The following is a 21069-nucleotide window of genomic DNA, read 5'->3' as shown; positions in this document are numbered from 1 at the left end:
TCGGAATTCGCGGACCGCTTCTGGGAGCGCGGGAACGGGCTCGAAAGTTCCGGGGGACTGGGCGGGCAGTACTGGGAGAGCTGCGGGCACCTCAGACGGGAGGCGGTGGTTCTAGGAGAGGCCCCAGCTCGCCGAGAGAGATTCGAGTTGGTGGGGAGGGCACGGCCTGTGGGGCCCCGGGGGCCTGAGGGGGAGGGGCGCCTGGGGGTGCAGGAAGCAAATTGGCTGCCTGGGGTGCAGGAGGGACAAGTGGTGCGGGCTGTCCAGGAAACATACCTGGCCGGGAAGGGGTCCCAGGAGGGAGAGGGGCCCCCTGAGGAGCGCAGGATCCGGAGGCGCAGGCGGAGGAGGAGGTGGTAACTCACAAGCTGGCTGCCCAGCACCGGGATCGCTCCAGGGCTGAAGTGAGCACAGGATGTAGACGTTTGGGGAATGGGGAACAGAAGAGCGCTGTGAACTTAGGAGCGTTGGAAGCCACGGCCTGAGAGCAGGCTGTGTCCTACTGGATCCTCTTCTGCGACCTCAGCCTGAACATCATCGAAACTGTCTGGAGAGAAGCAGAAGGTAAGGAAGCTCATTTCTGCTCTCAGCTGGAATTGGTGTGTTTGGAAGCAGGGAGGCGCATTACTTCAGTTGGGGTGCTCTCCAGACGGCCCTTGTTCACTCCCCTGCGTTTAAACGAGGGGGTGGGAGGGAGGAAACTGTGCAGTTAACAGCGAGGCAGGACTCCTCCCCCCAGTACTTTATATGCCAACTAGAGTGATGGGGCATTTCCTTAGAGTGTAGGTTGGAGGTGAGACTGGGTGGCTGCCAGGCATGGGCAGAAGGAAGAGAGGGTTAGCAGCAGGCTGAGGTTGCAGAGGAGGTACTAGTCTCTTGTCTCTACCTGCGGAGATAAGGATGCCTCCATGCCATCGCTGGGATGGTGCAATGAGCATAGGTTGTTGCCTCAAGTCCTCAAAACACATTCTAAAAATGGGAAGGGGACAGCTCTGTGTTAACAGGATCTTATTTTGCAACCCTGTTTGCCACGTGAGCTGAGGTCTGAGTGTGGCAGCCAGTGACTTGGGCACGAGCGGGACCTGCTCCTGCCACACCTTGTTACAGCTGATTAATATTGAAGGCCCAGAGCCAAGGATGGAGAGTGGGTAGAAGGGTGGAGAGCTACTGGATCGGCTTTCTGTCTGTGTTGGCTGTCAGGACCCCAGCCTGAAAGGGTATGTAAAGCCAGGAGCCACGGCCATGGCCAGCATCAGAGCTGCCTGGCTCATGCAGGTTCGCATTGGATTCGGACAGTCGGCAAAGAAACAGCGGAGCCAAAAACTGGTGGGCCATAGTCTTTAATTCTAGCTTTGCACCCGGCGGTCAAGTAAAAATACACACTGGGCTCCAAAACCCAGTCACATTCAGTGCTCACAAAGCCACTGACTTATCCGAGTTTCCTAGAATCAAAGGTTTTTAGCTCACCAGACTTATTCACTTCTGTTCCCCATCTCCTTCCTTATCCCAAATACAAACTCTATACAAACTGGCATCTCACTCAGCACTCCGCCATCTTGGCTGCTTCTCCTGGCCTTCTCCACGTGGCCTCCTCCCGCTGTTGGCTCTATTCTCTCTGCTCTCTCATGCTAACCTCAGGAACCAAGAGAGCAAACTCCCGCTCCGTTCCCATTTTATAGTGTAGAAATCCAAACCCTTAATCCAATATACATAATGGGGAAGTCTCTAATACAAAATCACTTCTGCCTGACCTGTGGTGGCGCAGTGGATAAAGCGTCGACCTGGAAATGCTGAGGTCGCCGGTTCGAAACCCTGGGCTTGCCTGGTCAAGGCACATATGGGAGTTGATGCTTCCAGCTCCTCCTCCCTTCTCTCTCTCTGTCTCTCTCCTCTCTAAAAATGAATAAATAAAATTAAAAAAAAAAAAAAAGATTAAAAAAAAAAAATCACTTCTATGAGGCATGATAGGATTGTACCACCTCACACCAAAAAGGGTGGGACAGGCTTAATCCCAAAACCAAGCCTCAGGCTACAACAATTCTCAACACACATTAATATCACCTGGGCAACGGCCTCTTTAACAAAGTGAGCATAATACACTCTATCCGCCCAACAGGGTAGGAGAAGACAGGGTATCTACACTGTTGGACTCGGGGCATCCTTTGTGGCAGAGACCTCAGCCCTGCCATGTGGAGGTGGAAGATGGGCAGTTATGGCATCATGGGTTCTGTACCAGCTGGGGACAGCTCTTAGACCAACCTAGAGGTGAGGTTTGCACTGGTGGGGGCTAGATTTTGCTTCCTGTTGATTCCTTCATGGCCTGGGTACCATGCCTACTCATTCCTGACCCAAAAAGGCTTGGCCAGCTTCTGGGCCTCTCCTCCTAGGGCTGCTTTTCTCATCTGGTACTGTCTGGGATTTTGCTTCTGTAGCCCTGGGGACTGGAGGAAGCTGTGCAGAACTGCTGTCTGCCCTCAAGGCCTTAGCGGGAGCCACCTCTGCCCCAGCCCAAGGTGTGGCTCTCAGTCACATGGCCCCCAGACCCCAATCTGAAGCAGACAGGGTGGAGATTGTTGGGAGGTGGGAGTGGTGGTGACTTCCCTAGTAGGCAGCCACTGGAGGAGCCGGTTAACCTGCTCCTCAGTCAAACAGAAACCTGTCTGTCAGCTTCATCCCACACCTGCCTGTCTCACTGCCATCCCAAACACTCAGGCATCTGAAGTTCAGGTGCTTGTCCATGGTCCCTGGCTCTTTTGGGTTGGCCATACTGGTTCTGTCTCAGGCTTCAGTGCAGAAAATTGTCTATTCTACACACATACATACAAACACACATCTTCACCCTATTTCAAATTGGACTTTTTTTTTTTTTGACCGAGAAGGAGAGAGGGACAGACAGACAGGGAGAGAGAGAGATGAGAAGCATCAATTCTTCATTGCAGCACCTTAGTTGTTCGATGATTGCTTTCTCATATGTGCCTTGAAGGGGGAGGATGGGGGCGGCTCCAGCAGAGCAAGTGACCCTTTTGCCCAAGCCAGCGACCATGAGGTCATATCTCTGATCCCACGCTCAAGCAAGCGACCTTGGGGTTTTGAACCTGGGTCCTCCGCGTCCCAGTCCTATGCTCTATCCCAGGGGTCAGGAACGTATGGCTCGGGAGCCAGATGTGGCTCTTTTGATGGCTGCACCTGGCTCGCAGACAAATCTTTAATAAAAAATAATAAAAAAATAATGTTAAAAATATAAAACATTCTCATGTATTACAATCCATTCATTTCCTACTGCTCATGTTCATGGTTGCGATGGCTGGAGCCAATCACAGCTGTCCTCCGGGACAACACCAAATTTTTATTGGATAATGCTTATCGAACACGGATTGTTGTATGGCTCTCACAGAATTACATTTTAAAATATGTGGCATTCATGGCTCTCTCAGCCAAAAAGTTTCCCGACCCCTGCTCTATCCACTGCGCCACTGCCTGGTGGGGCTCAGGCAGAAGTTGACTTTTTTGAATTTGTGATTGATGAAGATGAAAAGGACTTTGCCAGATCTGGGTTTAGATGACTTACTAGCGGTGTAACCTGCTGGGCAAGATAATGCCTCTGGGCTTCAGTTTCCTGGCTTGTGCAGTGGGCCATGCCTTTTCCTACAGTTTCCTCAGAGGGCTCAGACCCTCTTTGCCAGTCTGGTAATCGCGCTGGCTGGCAAATGTTGAGGAGGAAGGGCCAGTGCTCACCGATGTTTTCCTATGGCCCCTAAACTCACAATTATTCTCCTGCCCTGTGCTTTGTTCTGGAACATGAAGTGCTTTTGTGTTTTTAACATAGTTTTATTGAGGTATAATGATATGGTAAATGGAACATACTTAAAATATAACTTAATGTCTTAATATATTTATATACCCATGAAACCATCACCAGAACCAAGATAATGAACATACTCATTATTCCCAAGCCAAGTTTTTTGGGCCCCTTTGTAATTCCTCTATCCCCCTTCCTTTGCTATCCCCCTTCCCCAGGTAACGGACTGGTTTGCTTTCTGTCACTATGCAATACATTATCTAAAATTTTATGTAAATAGACCATAACAACATGTGTTCTTTTTTCTTCCTGGGCTTTTTTTTTACTCACTATAATTATTTTGAGATTTATCCATGTTGTTGCAAATATCAATAGCTCATTCCTTTTTATTACTGAGTAGTATTCCATGGTATGTATGTATTTGTCACAGTCTGTTTATTCATTCACCTATCAATGGGTTGTTTTCAGTTTTTGGTCATTATAAATAAAACTACGAACCTTTGTGGGAGTCTTTGTATAGACAAATGTTTTTTATTCCTCTTGGATGAATTATTTGGACCAAAGTGATTGAATCATATGGTAGGTGTACATTTAACTTTTAAGAAACTGCCTCACTGTTTTTCAAAGTGATCATACCATATTACATACCTACCAGCTGTGTGTGAAGGTTCTAGTTTGTCTACTTCTTTGTCAGCATTTGGTGTGATTGATTTCTCTCTTTTTTTAAAGATCTTATTTATTGATTTTAGAAGACAGAGAGAGAGAGAGAAAGAGGGAGGAGTCGGAGGCATCAACTTATAGTACAGGTACTTTTTCCTCTCGTATGTGCCCTGACTGGGCTAGTCCAGGGTTTTGAACCAGCGATGTCAGCATTCCAAGTCAATGGTTTATCCACAGCACCACCTCGGGTCAGGCATGATTGGTCTCTTTAATTTTAGACATTCTAATAAGTTTGTAGTCATATCATTGTGATTTTAATTTGCATTTTCCTAATGACTGCTGTTGCTGAGCATCTTTTCATGTGCTTATTCACCAGCTGTATATCTTCGATATTGTGTCTGTTCAGATTGTTTGCTCATTTTTTAATTGTGTGGGGGTTTTTTCCATATTGAGTTTTGAGAATTCTTTATATATTCTGGATACAATCCTTTTATTGGATATGTGATTTGGAAATATTTTCTCCTAATCTCTGGCTTCCATTTTAATTATCTTAACAGTGTCTTTTGAAGAGCAGAAATTTTAAATTTTAATGAATTCCAATTTACAAACTTTTTTTAAAAATGGGTTGTGCTTTTATTGTCATGTTGTAGATATCTTTGCCTAACCCAAAGCACTGGCTTTCTCCTATGTTTTATGGTTATAGTCTTTGATCCACTTGGGGGTTAATTCTTGTATATGGTGCAAGGTATAAATTGAAGTACATTTTTTTGCATGTGGAGATCCAGTTGTTTCAGCACCATTTGTTGAAAAAATCTTGTCTCTATGGAATTGCCTTTGCATCTTTGTCAAAAATCAATTGTCTGTATGTGTATTTTTGTAGATCTAATTCAGGACTTCACTGTAGAGTTAGTTATAGTAAGTCTTGAAATCAGGATAAGATCTTGAACTTTGTTCTTCCTTTTCAAAATTGCTTTAGTTATTCTGGGATCTTTGCATTTCCATATGCTTTTTACTTTTTTATTTTTTTATTTTATTTATTTATTTTTTTACAGAGACAGAGAGAGAGTCAGAGAGAGGGATAGACAGGGACAGAGACAGGAACAAAGAGATGAGAAGCATCAATCATTAGTTTTTCGTTGCGCATTGCGACACCTTAGTTGTTCATTGATTGCTTTCTCATATGTGCCTTGACCGTGGACCTTCAGCAGACTGAATAACCCCTTGGCCCAGCCAGTGACCTTGGGTCCAAGCTGGTGAGCTTTTGCTCAAACCAGATGAACCTGCGATCAAGCTGGCGACCTCGGGGTCTTGAACCTGGGTCCTGGGCATCCCAGTCCGATGCTCTATCCACTGCGCCCCCGCCTGGTCAGGTCCATATGCTTTTTAGAGGCATTTTATTCATTTCTGCAAAAAAAACGTGGGATTTTGAATTGAATCTCTATATAGATCAATTTGGGGAGAATTGACGTCATAGCAGCATTGAACCTTCTGACCTATGAACAATGTAGATCTCTGTATTTAGAATTTTAAGAATTTCACCAGTGGTTTATAGTTTACAGTGTACAGATCTTTTACAACTTTTGTCAGGTATATCCTTAATTAAGTATTAACATATTTTTTGGTGCTGTTGTAAATAGTACTTTTTATGGCAATTGGTTTTTTATTTTTAAAAATTTTTGTCTTGTGGTAAAATGTATATAACATAAAAATTTATCATTTTAACATTTTTTTCATTTTAACCATTTTTAAGTGTATGGGTCAGTATTAGGTACATTCATATTGTTGTACAACCATCATCACTATCCATCTTCAGAACTTTTTTTTTTTTTTTTTTTTTTTTTTTTACAGGGACAGAGAGTTTCAAAGAGAGGGATAGCTAGGGACAGACAGACAGGAACGGAGAGAGATGAGAAGCATCAATCATCAGTTTTTCGTGGCGACACCTTAGTTGTTCATTGATTGCTTTCTCATATGTGCCATGACCGCGGGCCTTCAGCAGACCGAGTAACCCCTTGCTCGAGCCAGCGGCCTTGGGTCCAAGCTGGTGAGCTTTTTGCTTAAGCCAGATGAGCACGCGCTCAAGCTGGCGACCTCGGGGTCTTGAACCTGGGTCCTTCTGCATCCCAGTCCAACGCTCTATCCACTGCGCCACTGCCTGGTCAGGCAGAACTTTTTCATCTTTTAAAACTGAAACCCTGGCCTGGCCAGAGGTGGCACAGTGGATAGATAGAGCATTGCCTCAGGATGATTAAATCCCAGGTTTGAAACCCTGAGGTCACTGCCTTGAGTGCAGGCTCATTGGCTTGAACGTGGGGCTGCTGGCTTGAGCATAGGATCATCAACATGATCCCATGGTCGCTGGCTTGAAGCCCAAGGTCAGTGGCTTGAGTAAGTGGTCATTGGCTCAGCTATAGCCGCTCCCCCTGTCAAGGCACATATGAGAAGCAATCAGTGAACAACTAGACTGATGTAGCTATGAATTGATGCTTCTCATCTCTCTCTCTCTTTCTACAAACAAAAATATTCTGAAACTCTATTATAAACAGTTAAGTCTCCATTCCACCTTCCACCCCCGCCTCTGCCAACCATTAATTACTTTCTGTCTCTATGAATTTGACTCCTCTAAATACTCCATAGGAGTAGACTCATACAGTATTTATCCTTTTGTTACTTTTTCCATTTAGTAATATATTCAAGGTTCATCCATGTTGTAGCATGTGTCAGAATTTTCTTTTTTAAGTTTGAATAATTGTTGTATAAATACAGTGCATTTTGTTGATTCATTCATAGTTGCTTCTACCTTTTGGCTGTTGTCAGTAATGCTGCTGTAAAATGGTGTTACTTTTTAAAATTTCAGTTTCCAATTGTTTGTTGCTAGTATATATAGATACAATTGATTTTTGTATATTGACTCAGATCCTGCCACCTTGCTAAACTGACTTATTCTGGTAGCTTTTTTGTATTTTCTATGGGATTTTATACATAGACTGTCATGTCATGTGCTAATAAAGACAGTTTTATTCTTCCTTTCTGATTTTTACTGTTACTTCTTTTTCTTGCCTGATTACACTGGCTGTATCCTCTCGTATAATGTTGAATAGAACATTAGATTCCTTGTTTCCTATCTTCAGGGGAAAGCATTCAGTCTTTTACCATACACAATGTCGTCACCGGTCAGCTGGTTTTTCATATATGACCTTGATTGGGTGAGGAAGCTCCCTTATGTTCATATTTAACTGTGATTTTTAATAGGAATGGATATTGGATTTTATCAAATGCTTTTTTTGTATGATCATTTTATCAAAATGATCATAGGACTTTTTTAGTTTTTTCATATGTTGAATTACATTGATGATTTTCAGATGTTAAAGCAACTTCAATTCCTGAGACAAATTCTACTTGATCATAGTGTATTACTCTCTATTTTATTTTTTTAAAGTTTTTTACAAAATTTTTATGTATTTTAGCGAGAGAGGAATGGAGAAAGAGAGAGAGAGGAACATCGATCTGTTCCTGTATGTGCCCTGATTGGGCTCAAACCTGCAACCTCTGTGCTTTGGGCTCATGCTCTAACCCACTGAGCATCTGGCCAGGATAGTCATAATGTATTACTCTTTATGTATATTGTTGAATTCTATTTACTAAAGAATCTTTGCATCTATGTTTATTAAAATAGTTTTCTTTTTTTGTGTGATGTCCACAGGATTTGTATATACATCTTTAACGTAGTCAGCCTCCAAATGATGTTAGTATAAGCGCCTTAAAATATCTCTCCTCCTTTTGTGCTGTTATTGTCAAAAGTTATGCATGTTATAAATTCCATACTATATTGGTATTGTTTTTGTTTAGTCAATTTATCTTTTAAAGTGACTTAAATAATAAGAAAAAATACCTTAACTATTTATCCATGTAGTTGCTATTTCCAGTGCTGCTCATGTTTTTGCAGAGATCCATATTTCTATATGATATTATTTTCTTTCTGTCTGAAGGTCTTTAATATTTATTGTAGTATAAGTTTGTCTGCTGATTATCAGTTCTTTCAGGTTCTGTGTGTTTCAAAAATTAATTTAGCTTTTATTTTAAAAGTTATTTTCACTTTCTGATCTACTATCTGGTAGAACCAATGCCAAGGTGCCGATTTTCATGAAAACTGTTATAAGGAAGACCATCAATCTCAAGGTTGAACCTTTTGATACAATAGAAAATATGAAGGCCAAGATCCAAGGTAAGGAAGGAATTCTTCCTGATCAGCAAAGACTGATCTTTGCTGGCAAGCAACTGGAAGACGGATGTACTTTGACTACAACATTCCAAAGGAGTCCACTCTTCATCTCTTCATCTTGTGTTGAGACGTGGTGGTGGTATTAAGAAAATGAAGAGGAAGTCTTAAACACCACTGCCTAGAAGAATAAACATAAGAGAAAAAAGGTTAAGCTGGCTGTCCTGAAATGCTACAAGGTGGATGAGAATGGCAGAATCAGTTGCCTTCATTCAGAGTCCCCTTCAGATGAATGTGGTGCTGGAGTTTTTATGGCCAGCCACTTTGACAGACATTATTGTGGTATATATTGTCTGGCCTATTGCTTTAACAAACCAGAAGACAAGTAATTGTATATGAATTAATAAAGGACATGAACTAACAACAAAAAATATTTCCATTGGAATAGAATTCTAGTTAGTTTTTTCTTTCAGTACTTTAATGATGTTGTGCCATTGTCTTCTCCTTTTCTATAGTGTCTGCAAGAAATTTGCTGTCATCTTTGTTTCTCTCATCTGTAGCATGTCTCCCTTGCCCTCCCCAGCTACTCTTTAAGATTTTCTCTTTGTCACTGATTTTGAGCAGTTTGATTATGAGGTGTGTTGGTGTAGTTTACTTCATGTGCCTTGTACTTGGAGCTCACTGAACTTCTTGAATCTGTGGGCTTACAGTTTTTATCAAATTTGAAAAATTTCAGCTGTAAGTTCTTCAAAAATTTTTTCTGTTCCCAACTCTCTCCTTTTTACAAACACTCTAATTATATATATGTTATGCTCCTTGAAATTATCCCATTGCTCACTGAGGCTTTTTGTTCATTTTAAAAAGAATCTCTTTTTCCTGTTGTATTTTGGAATTTCTGTTATTGTGTCTTCAAGTTCACCAAGTTTTTCTTCTGCAGTGTCTAATCTGCCTTTAATTCCTTTCAGTTTACTTCTTTATCTCATACAATGTAGTTTTTATTTTAAAAGTTCAATTATAGTTTTAAAAATATATAGTTATAATAACTTTTAATGACTGTCTACTAATTTTGATGTGAGTCAGTTCTGGGTTGGTTTTGATTGCTTGCTTTTTCTCATGATGAGTTATAGTTTCTTGCCTTTTTTTGCATGTCTAGTAATTTGTTATTGCATACCAAACAATGAATTTTATCTTGTCAGGTACTATTTTGTTTTTTGGGGTTTTTTCTCATAAATATTCTTGAACTTTGTTCAGGGATATAGTTCAGTGACTTGGAAACAGTATGATCCTCTTGGGTCTTGTTTTTAAGATTTGTTAGGTGGGCCCTGGCCGGTTGGCTCAGTGGTAGAGCGTCGGCCTGGCGTACAGGGGACCCGGGTTCGATTCCCGGCCAGGGCACATAGGAGAAGCGCCCATTTGCTTCTCCACCCCCTCCTTCCTCTCTGTCTCTCCTTCCCCTCCCGCAGCCAAGGCTCCATTGGAGCAAAGCTGGCCCGGGCGCTGGGGATGGTTCCTTGGCCTCTGCCCCAGGCGCTAGAGTGGCTCTGGTTGCGGCAGAGCTTCACCCCTGGTGGGCGTGCCAGGTGGATCCCGGTCGGGCGCATGCGGGAGTCTGTCTGACTATCTCTCCCCGTTTCCAGCTTCAGAAAAATACAAAAAAAAAAAAGGATTTGTTAGGTGGGATCAGAGCCTGCTCAATCTAGGGCTAATAATTCTCTACCTCTGAGGCAGGACCCCTTTGTGTATTCTACCCAGTGCCTAGCTTTTCCAGCCTTGTAAGCACTAGGCACTTTTTCTTCTAATCTTTTTGGGTGTTTTTTTTTCCCCCAGCCTTGGGTAGTTCCTGCACATTCATGTGATGGTCAATACTCAGCTGGATATTTAAGGGGGGGGGGCTTTACAGACCTGTATGGTACTCTCTCTTCTCTGATGATCTGTTCTGTGAACTCTGGCCACCTGAGTCTCCCCAGACTCTTAGCTCTATGTCCTCAACTTAGGGAATCTTTTGGGGTCTGACTGGTTCCTTTTCCTGTGATATAGCTTATAAAGCCAACTGTAGGTAGGGCTGAGCTCCTTTATATCCTGTCTCATAGATATAACTGTCTTTTGTTTCTTGATTGGTATCTTCAAAACCATTTTGTATCTTTTATCCTTTTTATTTATTTATTTTGGTCTGGGGGTTAAATCTTATCTTCATTATTCCATCTTGGTCAGAGATGGGGGTTTGACTTTAATTCCCTTGTTTCCACTTTTCCACCCTTTAACTCTTCCTATCTTTCAGCCCATTCATGCTAGATACATCTCATTTTCTTCTCTAAGCTACTGTCTGAGTTGACATTGTTAAGAGTGTGGTAAACTGTGATGACTTTTCCTTTCCTACACAACTTTTTGTTCTCCCTAGAGTTGTCTTTTTCTATGTGCTTAGTTTTCTATGTACCTTTCAATTAGTCAAACTTTCCAGTAACTATCTAAATTTCTCAAGATGTCATTTTCCATTGGGTATTCTCAAATTCATCTTTCTGGGAAAGTTTCAGAGCCTGTTTCCTTGTTTCCAACCAGCATGGACCGGTTGCTTTGTACCGTGATGCTTAGCTGTCCCTTGGGATCTCCCTTAAGCATCCTGGGCATGTCATTCATAGCCTTCTGTGCTGGATCTCCTGTTTCATGTATCTTGTGTCTTTGTTGGTTTACTCGCCAGTTTTGGTGGAGCACATCCTCTCAGTTGTCACTAGCCCACCTGCTTCCCAGCTTCCAAAGTTTTGTTGTGGTTGTCTCTACTGTTCTTCTCATTCTTGGGGGCTTCTGTCATTCAAAAAAAAATTTTTTTTTAATTGTAGTTTTGGGAAGGAGTGAAATTATATGCATATGAACAATCTACAGTATTTCCTGGTACTTCTATCACCTCTTTAAACTTACTCAGAGAATCCATGTGTTCAGTATATATTTTATGAATAAAACTCCAGCTCTGCCCTCCATGGGCCTGCAGCTTTTAGACAAGCAATTTAGTGTACAGTGTATATGAACTGAATCCTGGCTTCATCTCACTTTGTGGGTTGACCCTGGTCACCTCTCTAGAGCCTTAGTTTTCTTATCTATAAAATGGGGATAATGTAGGGTAGTAAGAGGGGGCTGTTTAAATCGGTCAATGAAAATAAAGGTTTTAGTAAGGAACCTGCACATAGTGTTTTCTTGAGAACCCAGACTGTGACTTCTTCATATTTCCCTCAAACTCTAGCACAAAGTGAAAGCATAGGTAGGTACATGGTGAGTGACTGAGAAGGGGTATGGAGTGAGAGGTTTGGCTTGGTGTATGGCCAGTAATCATGGCCGCCATCAAAGCTGCCTGGCCAACGCAGGTTCAGGTTTAGATTCGGACGATGGTGAGGAGTCAACAGAGCTAAAAACTGGTGTTCCATTTTCCTTTATTCTAGACTTGTACTCAGCAAGCGAGTAAAAACACTCCAAAACCCACTCATTTAGTGCTCACAAAGCTACTGACTCATCCCAGTTTTCCTAGAATCAAAGGCTTCCACCTCACCAGTCTTACTCACCTCTGTTCCACATCTCCTTCTCCTCTATGAACTGGCTTCTCCTTCCCCATTCCACCATTTTGGCTGCCTCCTCCACGTGGCCACTGTCCTTCCCAAAATGACCTCCTAGCTCCACCTTTTAAAACCTTTTGGCACGAAAGCCCTTCCTCAACACACATGAGCACAACCACACCCCTTCCCAAGCAAGAAGGGCATTAATATCGTGTGGGTGACGGGCAGCGCCATCTTTAACAAGGGTGAGAAAAAATAACTTTTATCCCCTTTAGCAGCTACATGTCCTGGGAGCCCTGAAGCCAGGGGCCTCAGCTGGGTGTAAGAACATTGAGTGTTTTTCTCTGCCTGTCCTCTGTGTGCTGTGTCTCCTAATCAGGCAGGGTCTTCTCTCTGGGGCCCAGACTTCCTCTAGTCCCTGGCAGGGCTACCCCTCCTTGGCCAAAAGAGAATTACCATCACTCTGGGCTGTTGACCTTCCCCAACTCTTGGAGGTCCATTCTCTGTGACAAGTTCTTAAGTGCCTTGGACCAGGCAAGTCCCTTCCAATTTAGGGCCTTAGTTTCTTTATCACTAAAATAGGTGGGCAGGATGTGGTATCTTAAATTTCTTGAAGTCTCTGACGTTTCTCTCACTCCAGGTTTCAGACACTTCTTTTGGGCCCGCAGCCTGCCTTGCCCTGCCCTGCTAGATGTTCATAGCTCCTGCGGTTCTGGTGTGGACATGGTCCCTAGGGGATGAGCAGTCCCTCTTGCAGAGTAAAGGATTTACAATACACAGCTCTGACTTCTTTCCCCACCCCACCTCCAGAGCCCAACAATAGGCTGCTTCAGCTCTAGGCTCTCACTGGAGGGTGGGGGTGGGGTGCGGCCTGAGCCAGCAGGCAGGGTGACTAGCCAGGCAGCCTCTGCCCAGTGCTGGAAAGGCTCCGGCAGTAGCTGGCTGCTGGGACTACATCCTTCCTCCCTTCCTGGGAGTGACTGCTGAGCCTTGGTGCCGTGATGATGCCTGGGCCAGACGATTGTTGAGAGGCGGCAGTCTGGCATGCGTGGTGTGCATATACAGGAGACCCAGACAGCTGCAGGAATTTATCCTCTGTCACACTGGAATGGTGTTTGTGTGCGGGGGAGGGGAGTGCTCCAGGAATGCCTTAGGGTTCTCAGTGTCCTGTCTCTGGGTGTCAGGGTTGGCGTGCCAATCTTTAGTTAGTGGAGCATGAAATAGCTACAAAATACTTTCAAGACAAAGTTGGTACATGTGGGGAGGTGCTGAATTTAATGTTGGTCTGCGTCACAGTATTTAGATCCTTTCATCTCTGAAAGTTACACCTCCTCCATTGTCTAAGGAGATGAGGCATAGGAAGTTCCTTCTATCTGATGGGTCTGCCCCTGCTTCTGAGCCCTGCATCTCCTTCCTGTCCACTCCCCCCCACCTGTCCCCCCCCCCCCTTTCTCTCTCCTCCAATGAGAACAGAAGACATATTCAAGACTCCTGGCCTGAGTAACTGGCCATGTCCCAGGGGCAAAGTAGCTTAGAAGGTCTGGGACAGGAGTGGCTATAATGAGATTGGCAACCCCTCTTCCGGTGAAAGTGCTTGCTTTACTGGATTTGAGACATTTGAAGGAAATGGTAAGAGATGGAGTTGAACAAATAAGCCAAGGAGTAGATCCTGAAGGGCCTTGTATTTGGCTAAGTGAGGAGTTACAGAAGTCTGCAGAAAGACTCTAGATTTGTGTTCAGATGACAATAACAACAACAGGCAACTGTGTGCCAGGTGCTGTGCTAAGTATGCCATTCATTATCTCATTGAATCCACACTCTGAAGGAGGCACCATTTATCCCCATTTTACAGTTGAGGAAATTGTGGCTTAGAGGTTAAGTCATTTGCCCAAAAGTAGAAAGTGAAAGAGCCAGGATTTCAGACCAGGTCTGTGTGACTTGATCCCAGTGATTTTGAAGAGAGGGATAATGAGGAGGCAGAAACAAGAAGCTGCTGGGCCTGCCAGGTGGGTGGGGAAGGTAGAATGGTTGGGTGGGGGCAGGGCTGAGATTTCTAGCCTAATGTTGCCTTGTGATGTTTTCAGTCAGGATATAGAAGCATACATTAACTAGTTTTAAGTGGGTGATGATGAGCTAAGTTTGGACATGCAGAATTTGTGGTATCTATGCATCTTCCTGGTGGAGCTGCCCTGTAAATGTGTAGAAGTGTGGGTCTGGAGTTCAGGAGCTCAGGAGTGGAGATGGACAGCACATGGTGGTAATTGCAGTCTGAGGAGGTGACCCCCTGGGAGCAGAGCATCCATTGAGAAAGTAAGGGAAAGTTCAGAAGTTTTAGGAAACACCAACAAGTCAAAGAGAATGGTGAAGAGGGCCTGTGGGCCCAACACTACTGGCAAGTATTTCTTAGCCTTTCCTGTCCTCAGGACCTCAAATGCCAAGCTCCCCTGGAAAGGAGTGGGCCCGTGTGTCCTGGAGACGGAGAGGGTGAAACAGCCATGGTCTGTCTCTGAATCATCCCCTTCTCTCCTTTGGCTCCTGGCCAGCCTCCTCCCCTGACCAGTGTGATGTCAGACCTGGGCTGACCTGAAGGTGTGGGTTGTCTGGTACAGTTCCCTCTGGGATGAGGTTCTGAGGGGAACCAGCCTGGCAGGGTCCAGAGCTTGGGCCCTGCTCACGGAGGGTGAGTTGAAGCTGATTGGGCTTGGTGGTACTGACATGTGGAGGCAAGATAATCCTCTGTCCGGAGAGGAGCTATAAGCTCCCCCGCCCCGTGTGTTGTTTTCCCTCCAGGCTTGAAGAGGGAGGGCAGAGGTAGGCAAAGGCTGGCTTGGAGGTGGGTTGGCATATTCCTGAGAATACGGTAGATTGTTTTGGAAAAATTCTCTTGGCCGGAAATTACATGTCAGTCTGCTCCTCAGTGTGGATTTGTCACTTCACTGATGCTTTTGGAGAGACTGGGGGAGGAGGCTGGACAGCAGATTCCTGGCTACTCCCAGCTCCCTTCAGATAAAGGGGCAAGTTACAGATCAGAGAGGTGTGTGTGGGAGCTGGGTTTCCCAGGTCCTAGCGGCACATTGGATCCTGTGGATATCTTACAGCAAGATGGGAGGGGGCTTATGGAGGAGGAGGTAGGGAAGAAGGAAGGGAGGAATGGTTTGGATCAGACCCTTCACCCAGCCAGGAGGAGTGAGCCTGGCATTTCCAGCCTCTGTCTCTTCACACTTTGGGTTCTTACAGCTGCTCTCAAAACTAGTGTCTGCCATGGCTGCAGTAAGATACAGAGGAGCTTCTACCTAGAATAACCCACTGCCCAGCCGGGTCATCCCCTCCCCTAGCATGCTTTAGGGTAGAGGAGGAGCTTGTGAGAAGATTAGCCATATGGAAAACTCACCTAGAGCCCTTCTGGGGTCTCTCCTCAATCTTGAAGTAGAGTGTGTGTGTGTGGGGGAAGTTTCGTCATCTCTCTCCTTCTCTGCCCCAACCCTGGAAGGAGTGAAGTTGCCCTAAGCTCAGCTCTAAATACCTGGTACTTTGGAGTAAATGGATGCTTCAGATGCCAGCAAAATGAGAGGGTGTTGTGGTGTGCCTTGAGGCCCTGGGGGCTGGAGGGAGAGGAGGAGCCTCTGCAGTGGAGCTTCCTCTCCTAGCGGTGGCCTCACCTGAGTGCTGGGTGACAGGATTGCGTGGGCAGGTGTTGGAGCAGCTCCTCTGGCAGTGATTGTGGGCACTCAAGGCGCTCCTCTGAGGCCAGAGAGGTCAGTCCCAGTGCTCTGCTTTGCCCTGCCCTCCCGTGCGCACAGCCCTTGCTAACTTGGGGGAAGGGTTAGGCAGGGAGATGTCCAGGCGGGGCTGAGAAGGACTGCGGGGGTGGGGTGGGGGGGTGGGAGGTGTGCCAGAGGCATGGCTTCCACTTCCACGGGGAGGAGTGGGCTGTGCACATCCCAGCACAGCGGGAGTGCTGCAGTGTGGAGCCGACCGGCAGGCACAGCAGATGGGCTTATTTTTGAAGCCCAGGGGGAGCTGGGCAGGTGGAGGGATAGGCTTCAGGCCCGGATGTCTAGAAAGAGGGATCTCAGATTGAGTCAGGACAGGAGGTGCTTCTCTTCCATGAGTTTCTTGAATGCCCCCCCCCATCGTGGAATGTGGGGGTTCTGGAGACGGCTGAGGGGAGCTGTGGTTCTGTGGTCAGTGAAGGTGCAGCCAGGTACCTGGCTTTCCGGGGTCAGCCTGTGGCACTGCGGAGAAGTAGCGGCTGGGGATTAATTGAGACAGGACAGGATTGGGGGAGGGGCCTGCTACGGTCCCGCGGGAGAGACAGGACCACCAGGCTCTCGCCAGGCCAGCCGGCGGCAGATAGGAGGCTGTGGGGTACGTGCTGCGGTGGGGCCAGGGGCCAGGTTCCCCGCCTGAGGTGCTTTAGGAGCCCTGCCCTTCTAGGATGCTCGAGGCCCGGCCCCTCAGGACGCAGGGCAGTGACGCTGTGTGCCGCTGGAGGAGCGGGGGCTGCGGGAGGGCTCTGCTCCCCTCCCTGCCCTTAACACGGGGAGTTTGGGTTCCATGGGGGAGAGATCTGCGTATCAGCGCCTGACAGGGGGCGAGGAGGGACAGCAGGTAATGGGAGGAGCCTGGGGGATAGCTGGGTACCCGGGCCCTAGCCCCTGTCATCTGCTGGTGAGTTTATGGCCCAGCCCTGCTCTCGGCAGCAGCCTCCCAGGAGTGAGGGGTGTCTATGGGGTGTCTATGCTTCTGGGCCCCAGGACAGATCCTGGGGGCTGGGAGGCTGGGTAAAGAATGGGTGTTTTGGGGTGGCATTAAGGGGAGATAAATCAATGGTGGTGAATACTGATGCTAACATTTGTCTCAGTGTCTCTGGGTTCTCTGGGTCCCAATTAAGCTGCCCTTTGAGCTTTTTTTTAATGCTCCATGAGAGCCCTGGAAGTACTAGAATTTGGGTTTAGTCTTTTATGGGCACCAAGTCCCTGTGCCCTGGACATTCCCGCTTACTGGCCTTTTGAATGTGCATATAAAGCCAAATATCCCTGTTTGCTTTAGAAAATAAGATCACCGTATTTATGGGACCACTTACCTTCTCCTTAGAGATCAAGCACTTTCTCCCTTGACCGACAGAGGGCAGTAGCTGACAGGACAACAGTTGGCAGAAAGGTGGGAGCTGCTTTTCAGTGCTGGGAGAAAGGGGTGCAAAAGCTGGCCTGAGCTCTGACCTCTGACTATGCATTGCTTTGATTTACAGTCTCCCACAACTGGATTGCTGAGCAAATCGCTGGAGCTTGTTCTTACCTGCTGTCCAGGGGAGAGTCAGACATGGAGTTCTGGTGTTGGGCATATCTTTCAGTGGGTGGCTAGAATGTTTAGTTTGGCCATTCTGATCCAGCAGCTCCAGTCTTGCAGTAGAGGGAATAATCCTGTTTAAATTGTCCCCTGAGGTCAGGTCTCTCTGGGTCTCCAAGGTGGAGCCTGTGGAAGATAGGCAGTACGCTTCTCTGAGCTGTGGACACGGGGGCCAGGGTTTGGGGAGAAGTCAGCTCCAGTGTGACCTCAGCCTAACCTTATCTTGTCCATTGTCTGTGTGACCCCAGCCTCAGACTGGTGATTCATTTGGACAGGGGGTGCTGCACCTGGCTGGCTCCACAAACTTTGGGTAGTGGGGGTTGGGGAACAGGAACTGATTGCTGGAGTATGTCTCCCTCTTCCCCCATTGGGGCTCAGACCAGGAAATGGCTTCCCTCTGGGTACTTCCTTGCTGGGAAGTCAAATACCGAGAGAGGCAGAGGCCTTAGAAAGAGCCTGTGATGCTGACTCCCTAAAACTCAAATCACTCCAGCTGCCTGCCCCACTAGCCAGCTGCGGCTCCCAGCACTGGTTGCCAGCTGGACAGGGACAAGAAAGCAGTGTGCAAGAAAGAGGGGCTCCCTGGGCCTGGCTGGGGGTGGGGTGGGAGTTGCTGAGGGAGCCTGAGAGGACTTCCTGCAGCTGTCAGGTGTGTCTGGGGGATGTTGTGAGGGGGGTGTAAGAGCAGCTGGCGCCCTTGAGGAGGGGCAGCAGAATCATTTGTCAGCTCCAGGAACGTGGGGGGCCCACAGGGGCTTGATGGAGTGTCTCCAGTTCCCTTTAGCTGGGGCTGTTGTCTCTGTGTGTGGGTGCTATACAAGAGACATCCTGCAGCCTGGAATCCTACAGCTTTGGGGTGGAGGCAACCCCAGCAGGGTCTAGGGGCATATTTGTTTTGAAGGAGCTTTGGGTCTTGGCCAGCTGGTCTGGGGAGGAGGTACCCTGGGTGTCGTGGGCAGCAGACAAGGCAATCCCAGGGAAGGAGGTGGAGATTCCTTACCCCCCCACACCCCCTCACGATCTTGGCTGGACTGCCCCACTCTGGCAGGCTGCCGGCCTCCTATTTCCGTCGGGCACCAGGGTAACAGGGCCACATTAGGGCTTGAGCCAGGAGACGCCCAGCCAAGGCTGGGACTGGGAGATGGGGGAGGGTATCTGAAGGGTCTTCTTGCAAGGTCCAGGAGTAACTCTAGGATCCTAGCCCCTAGCCCAGACTGTATACTAGCTCCCAAGCCCCAGATAAGCCCATGTGGGGGCCTGTAGCCATTCTTTGTACATTGCTGCTTGATTCACATATCCCCCACCCTAAAATCCCAGGAGGTTTCTGCAACTGTGGGGGCTGGGGTGGAAGCCGGAGACAGGGGGCCTTGTGTATGGGGCAGCAGGGGGGCCACTGCGGGTGGCTGGGAGGAAGAGTCCCCCCATTCTCGCTGCCCTCTTGGCAGTGATTCAAAAAGGTCCTTTTTCAGCCAGTGTCAGAGCTGCTCAGCTGGGGAGGGAGGGAGGGAGGAAAGGGAGGGAGGACAGTCGGGTGGGGGAGCCAGGGAGCAGGGCTGGAGCTGTGACCACTGCACTGGAGAGAAGACAGAGAACAGGACAGAGCACCCAGGCTGCAGCCAGCCCAGAGAAGAACGAACCTGCTCCCGGCCAGACTAACCAGCTGTAGAACAGCTGTGCAGCAGAGAAGAAGGGCCTGTCCTATTCTGCTCCATTCCCCACTCCTGGGCTTGGGGGCTCCTGAGATAGACCTCTGGCCAACTTCCTTCTGGGCAGAACCTGAAATTCAGGAGCTGAGGCCCTTGCTCCCCCACTTCTGAAGCCAGAGTCTCAGTGACACAATCAGGGGGTCCAGTCCAGTTCCGTGGAGATGCCAACAGCTCGTCGGTTCCCTGGCCTAGAGCTTTCCTTTCCTCTCCTGGCCAGACTACGGCGAAGACTATACACAGTGAGTGGGGGGCTGGGGCTGGTACGACTGGAGACTGGATCCGCTTGTCAGAGCCTGCACTTCGCTGAGGGGCAGAGAGCAAGGACTTGGAGGCTGCGGGACATCTCCAGTGAGGGTTTGATAGGGCGGTCTGGGCCGAGTGGCCTCTCCCCTCCAACTGCTGCATTCTTGTTGGCGAGTGTTAGAAAAGTGTATTTGGGAAAGTGTGCGTGCAGCCATGAGAGCTGCGTGTGTCAGACACAGGTGTGCGGGCTGTGGGCTCTTCTGGGGCCCAGGCACATGCAGAACTGTTGACTGTCTGAGCGGGGGACAGCTGCAGCAGTGCTCTGCTTCACAAAGAAACTTGGATTGGAAGGGGCAGTTAGGGTTGGGGAGGGGACTTGTCCAGGGTCACCCTGGGCTTGGTGGTAGAGGCAGGACTGGGACCTTGCTTTCTTCTCACTGGGATCCTCAGTGTTCTTCTCAGGCTTCCCACACATGTCCGTCCCTTTTGCAGAACAGCCTTGTTGCCTGGGGTTGGAGAGCAGCTGAGCTGGGAGATCTGTTGGCTGGTGTTTTAAGGAAAAGGAACAGATTAGACTGTACTTTTCAGGGAAGGGACCTTTGGGTCTTCCCTAGCCCTGATCACCAGGGAGGGCATGGCTTTGAGCTGTTCTCAGAAGTGGCTGCCTTCTTCCTCAGAGGAGGATAGGAATGGGGAGCCTGGGGTCCTGGAATTTGGGGTCTGGGAAGAAGAGGAGAGGACCTTCAGACTGCTTACCCTGGTGACAAGCCCCATCAGGGGCTAAGCCATGTCGAGGATAGGATCACTTTACTCCAGGGACAGGGTAGTGACAGTGGAAATGTGGACACTGCCCCACAGGGCCAGTGATTTTCACAGTACACCTTTGGAGTTTTCTTCTATAAAGCATGGTGCCCTGCCCTCTTAATTAAGCCCATACTCCTATGTTTGTAACAGATGGTTTTGGTTTTGGTGAGGATAAGTGAGTTAATACAGCTAAATGCTTAGCACTGTGGCCAGCATATAGTAAGTATGTATAGTTATTAGACATGTACTTACTGTTCTTGTTATTTTATTTTGTTTTTTATTTAGCAAGAGAGACAGGAAGGGAGATGAGAAGCATCAACTCGTAGTTGAGGCACTTTAGTTGTTCATTGATTGCTTCTCATATGTGCCTTGACCAGAGTGGGGGAGGGGTACTCCAGCTCAAGCCAGTGACCTTGGGCTTCAAGCCAGTGACTTTTGGTGCCCAAGTTAGTGACCATGGGGTCACGTCTATGATCCCACACTCGAGGCAGCAACCCCGTGCTCAAGGCTGCAACCCCATGTTCAAGCCGCACTTTAGCCAGTGACCTTGAGTTTTTGAACCTGTGTCCCAGTGTCCCAGATTGATGCTCTATCCACTGTGCCAGCAGTGGTCAGGCATCTTCTTAAAATTAATAGAACTATAAACTGTTTACCGTGTATATGTGTTTGTAGTCTACAAGCATATTGCCATCTGTAGTATACAATAAAAGGAAAATAAAAGGGAAGTAATTATACCATTTCATGTACTCT

General features: G+C 47.3%; 1 protein-coding gene across 10 annotated transcripts in view; it reads left to right on the top strand.

Moving 5' to 3' along the window:
- The first annotated feature begins 204 nt into the window (after nucleotides 1-204).
- The window catches only part of TNK2 (tyrosine kinase non receptor 2), a 42335-nt gene continuing 21470 nt past the window's right edge, over nucleotides 205-21069 (top strand). For 2 of the 10 annotated variants that reach the window (XM_066241897.1, XM_066241896.1), the window contains exon 1: nucleotides 19158-19511. In XM_066241897.1, coding sequence (XP_066097994.1) covers nucleotides 19434-19511 — 78 coding nt within the window. In that variant the 5' untranslated portion in view covers nucleotides 19158-19433. Of the gene's footprint in view, nucleotides 565-14877; nucleotides 14898-15231; nucleotides 15252-19156; nucleotides 19512-21069 lie in introns of those variants that run through there. The other 8 variants (XM_066241898.1, XM_066241903.1, XM_066241899.1 and 5 more) reach the window with 7 other exon arrangements.

The sequence above is a fragment of the Saccopteryx bilineata genome, chromosome 8, assembly GCF_036850765.1.
Source record: "Saccopteryx bilineata isolate mSacBil1 chromosome 8, mSacBil1_pri_phased_curated, whole genome shotgun sequence".
In the NCBI taxonomy this organism is placed as follows: Eukaryota; Metazoa; Chordata; class Mammalia; order Chiroptera; family Emballonuridae; genus Saccopteryx; species Saccopteryx bilineata.
The sequence above is the reverse complement of the archived record's forward strand: the minus strand, read 5'-3'. Positions and strand labels throughout refer to the sequence as shown.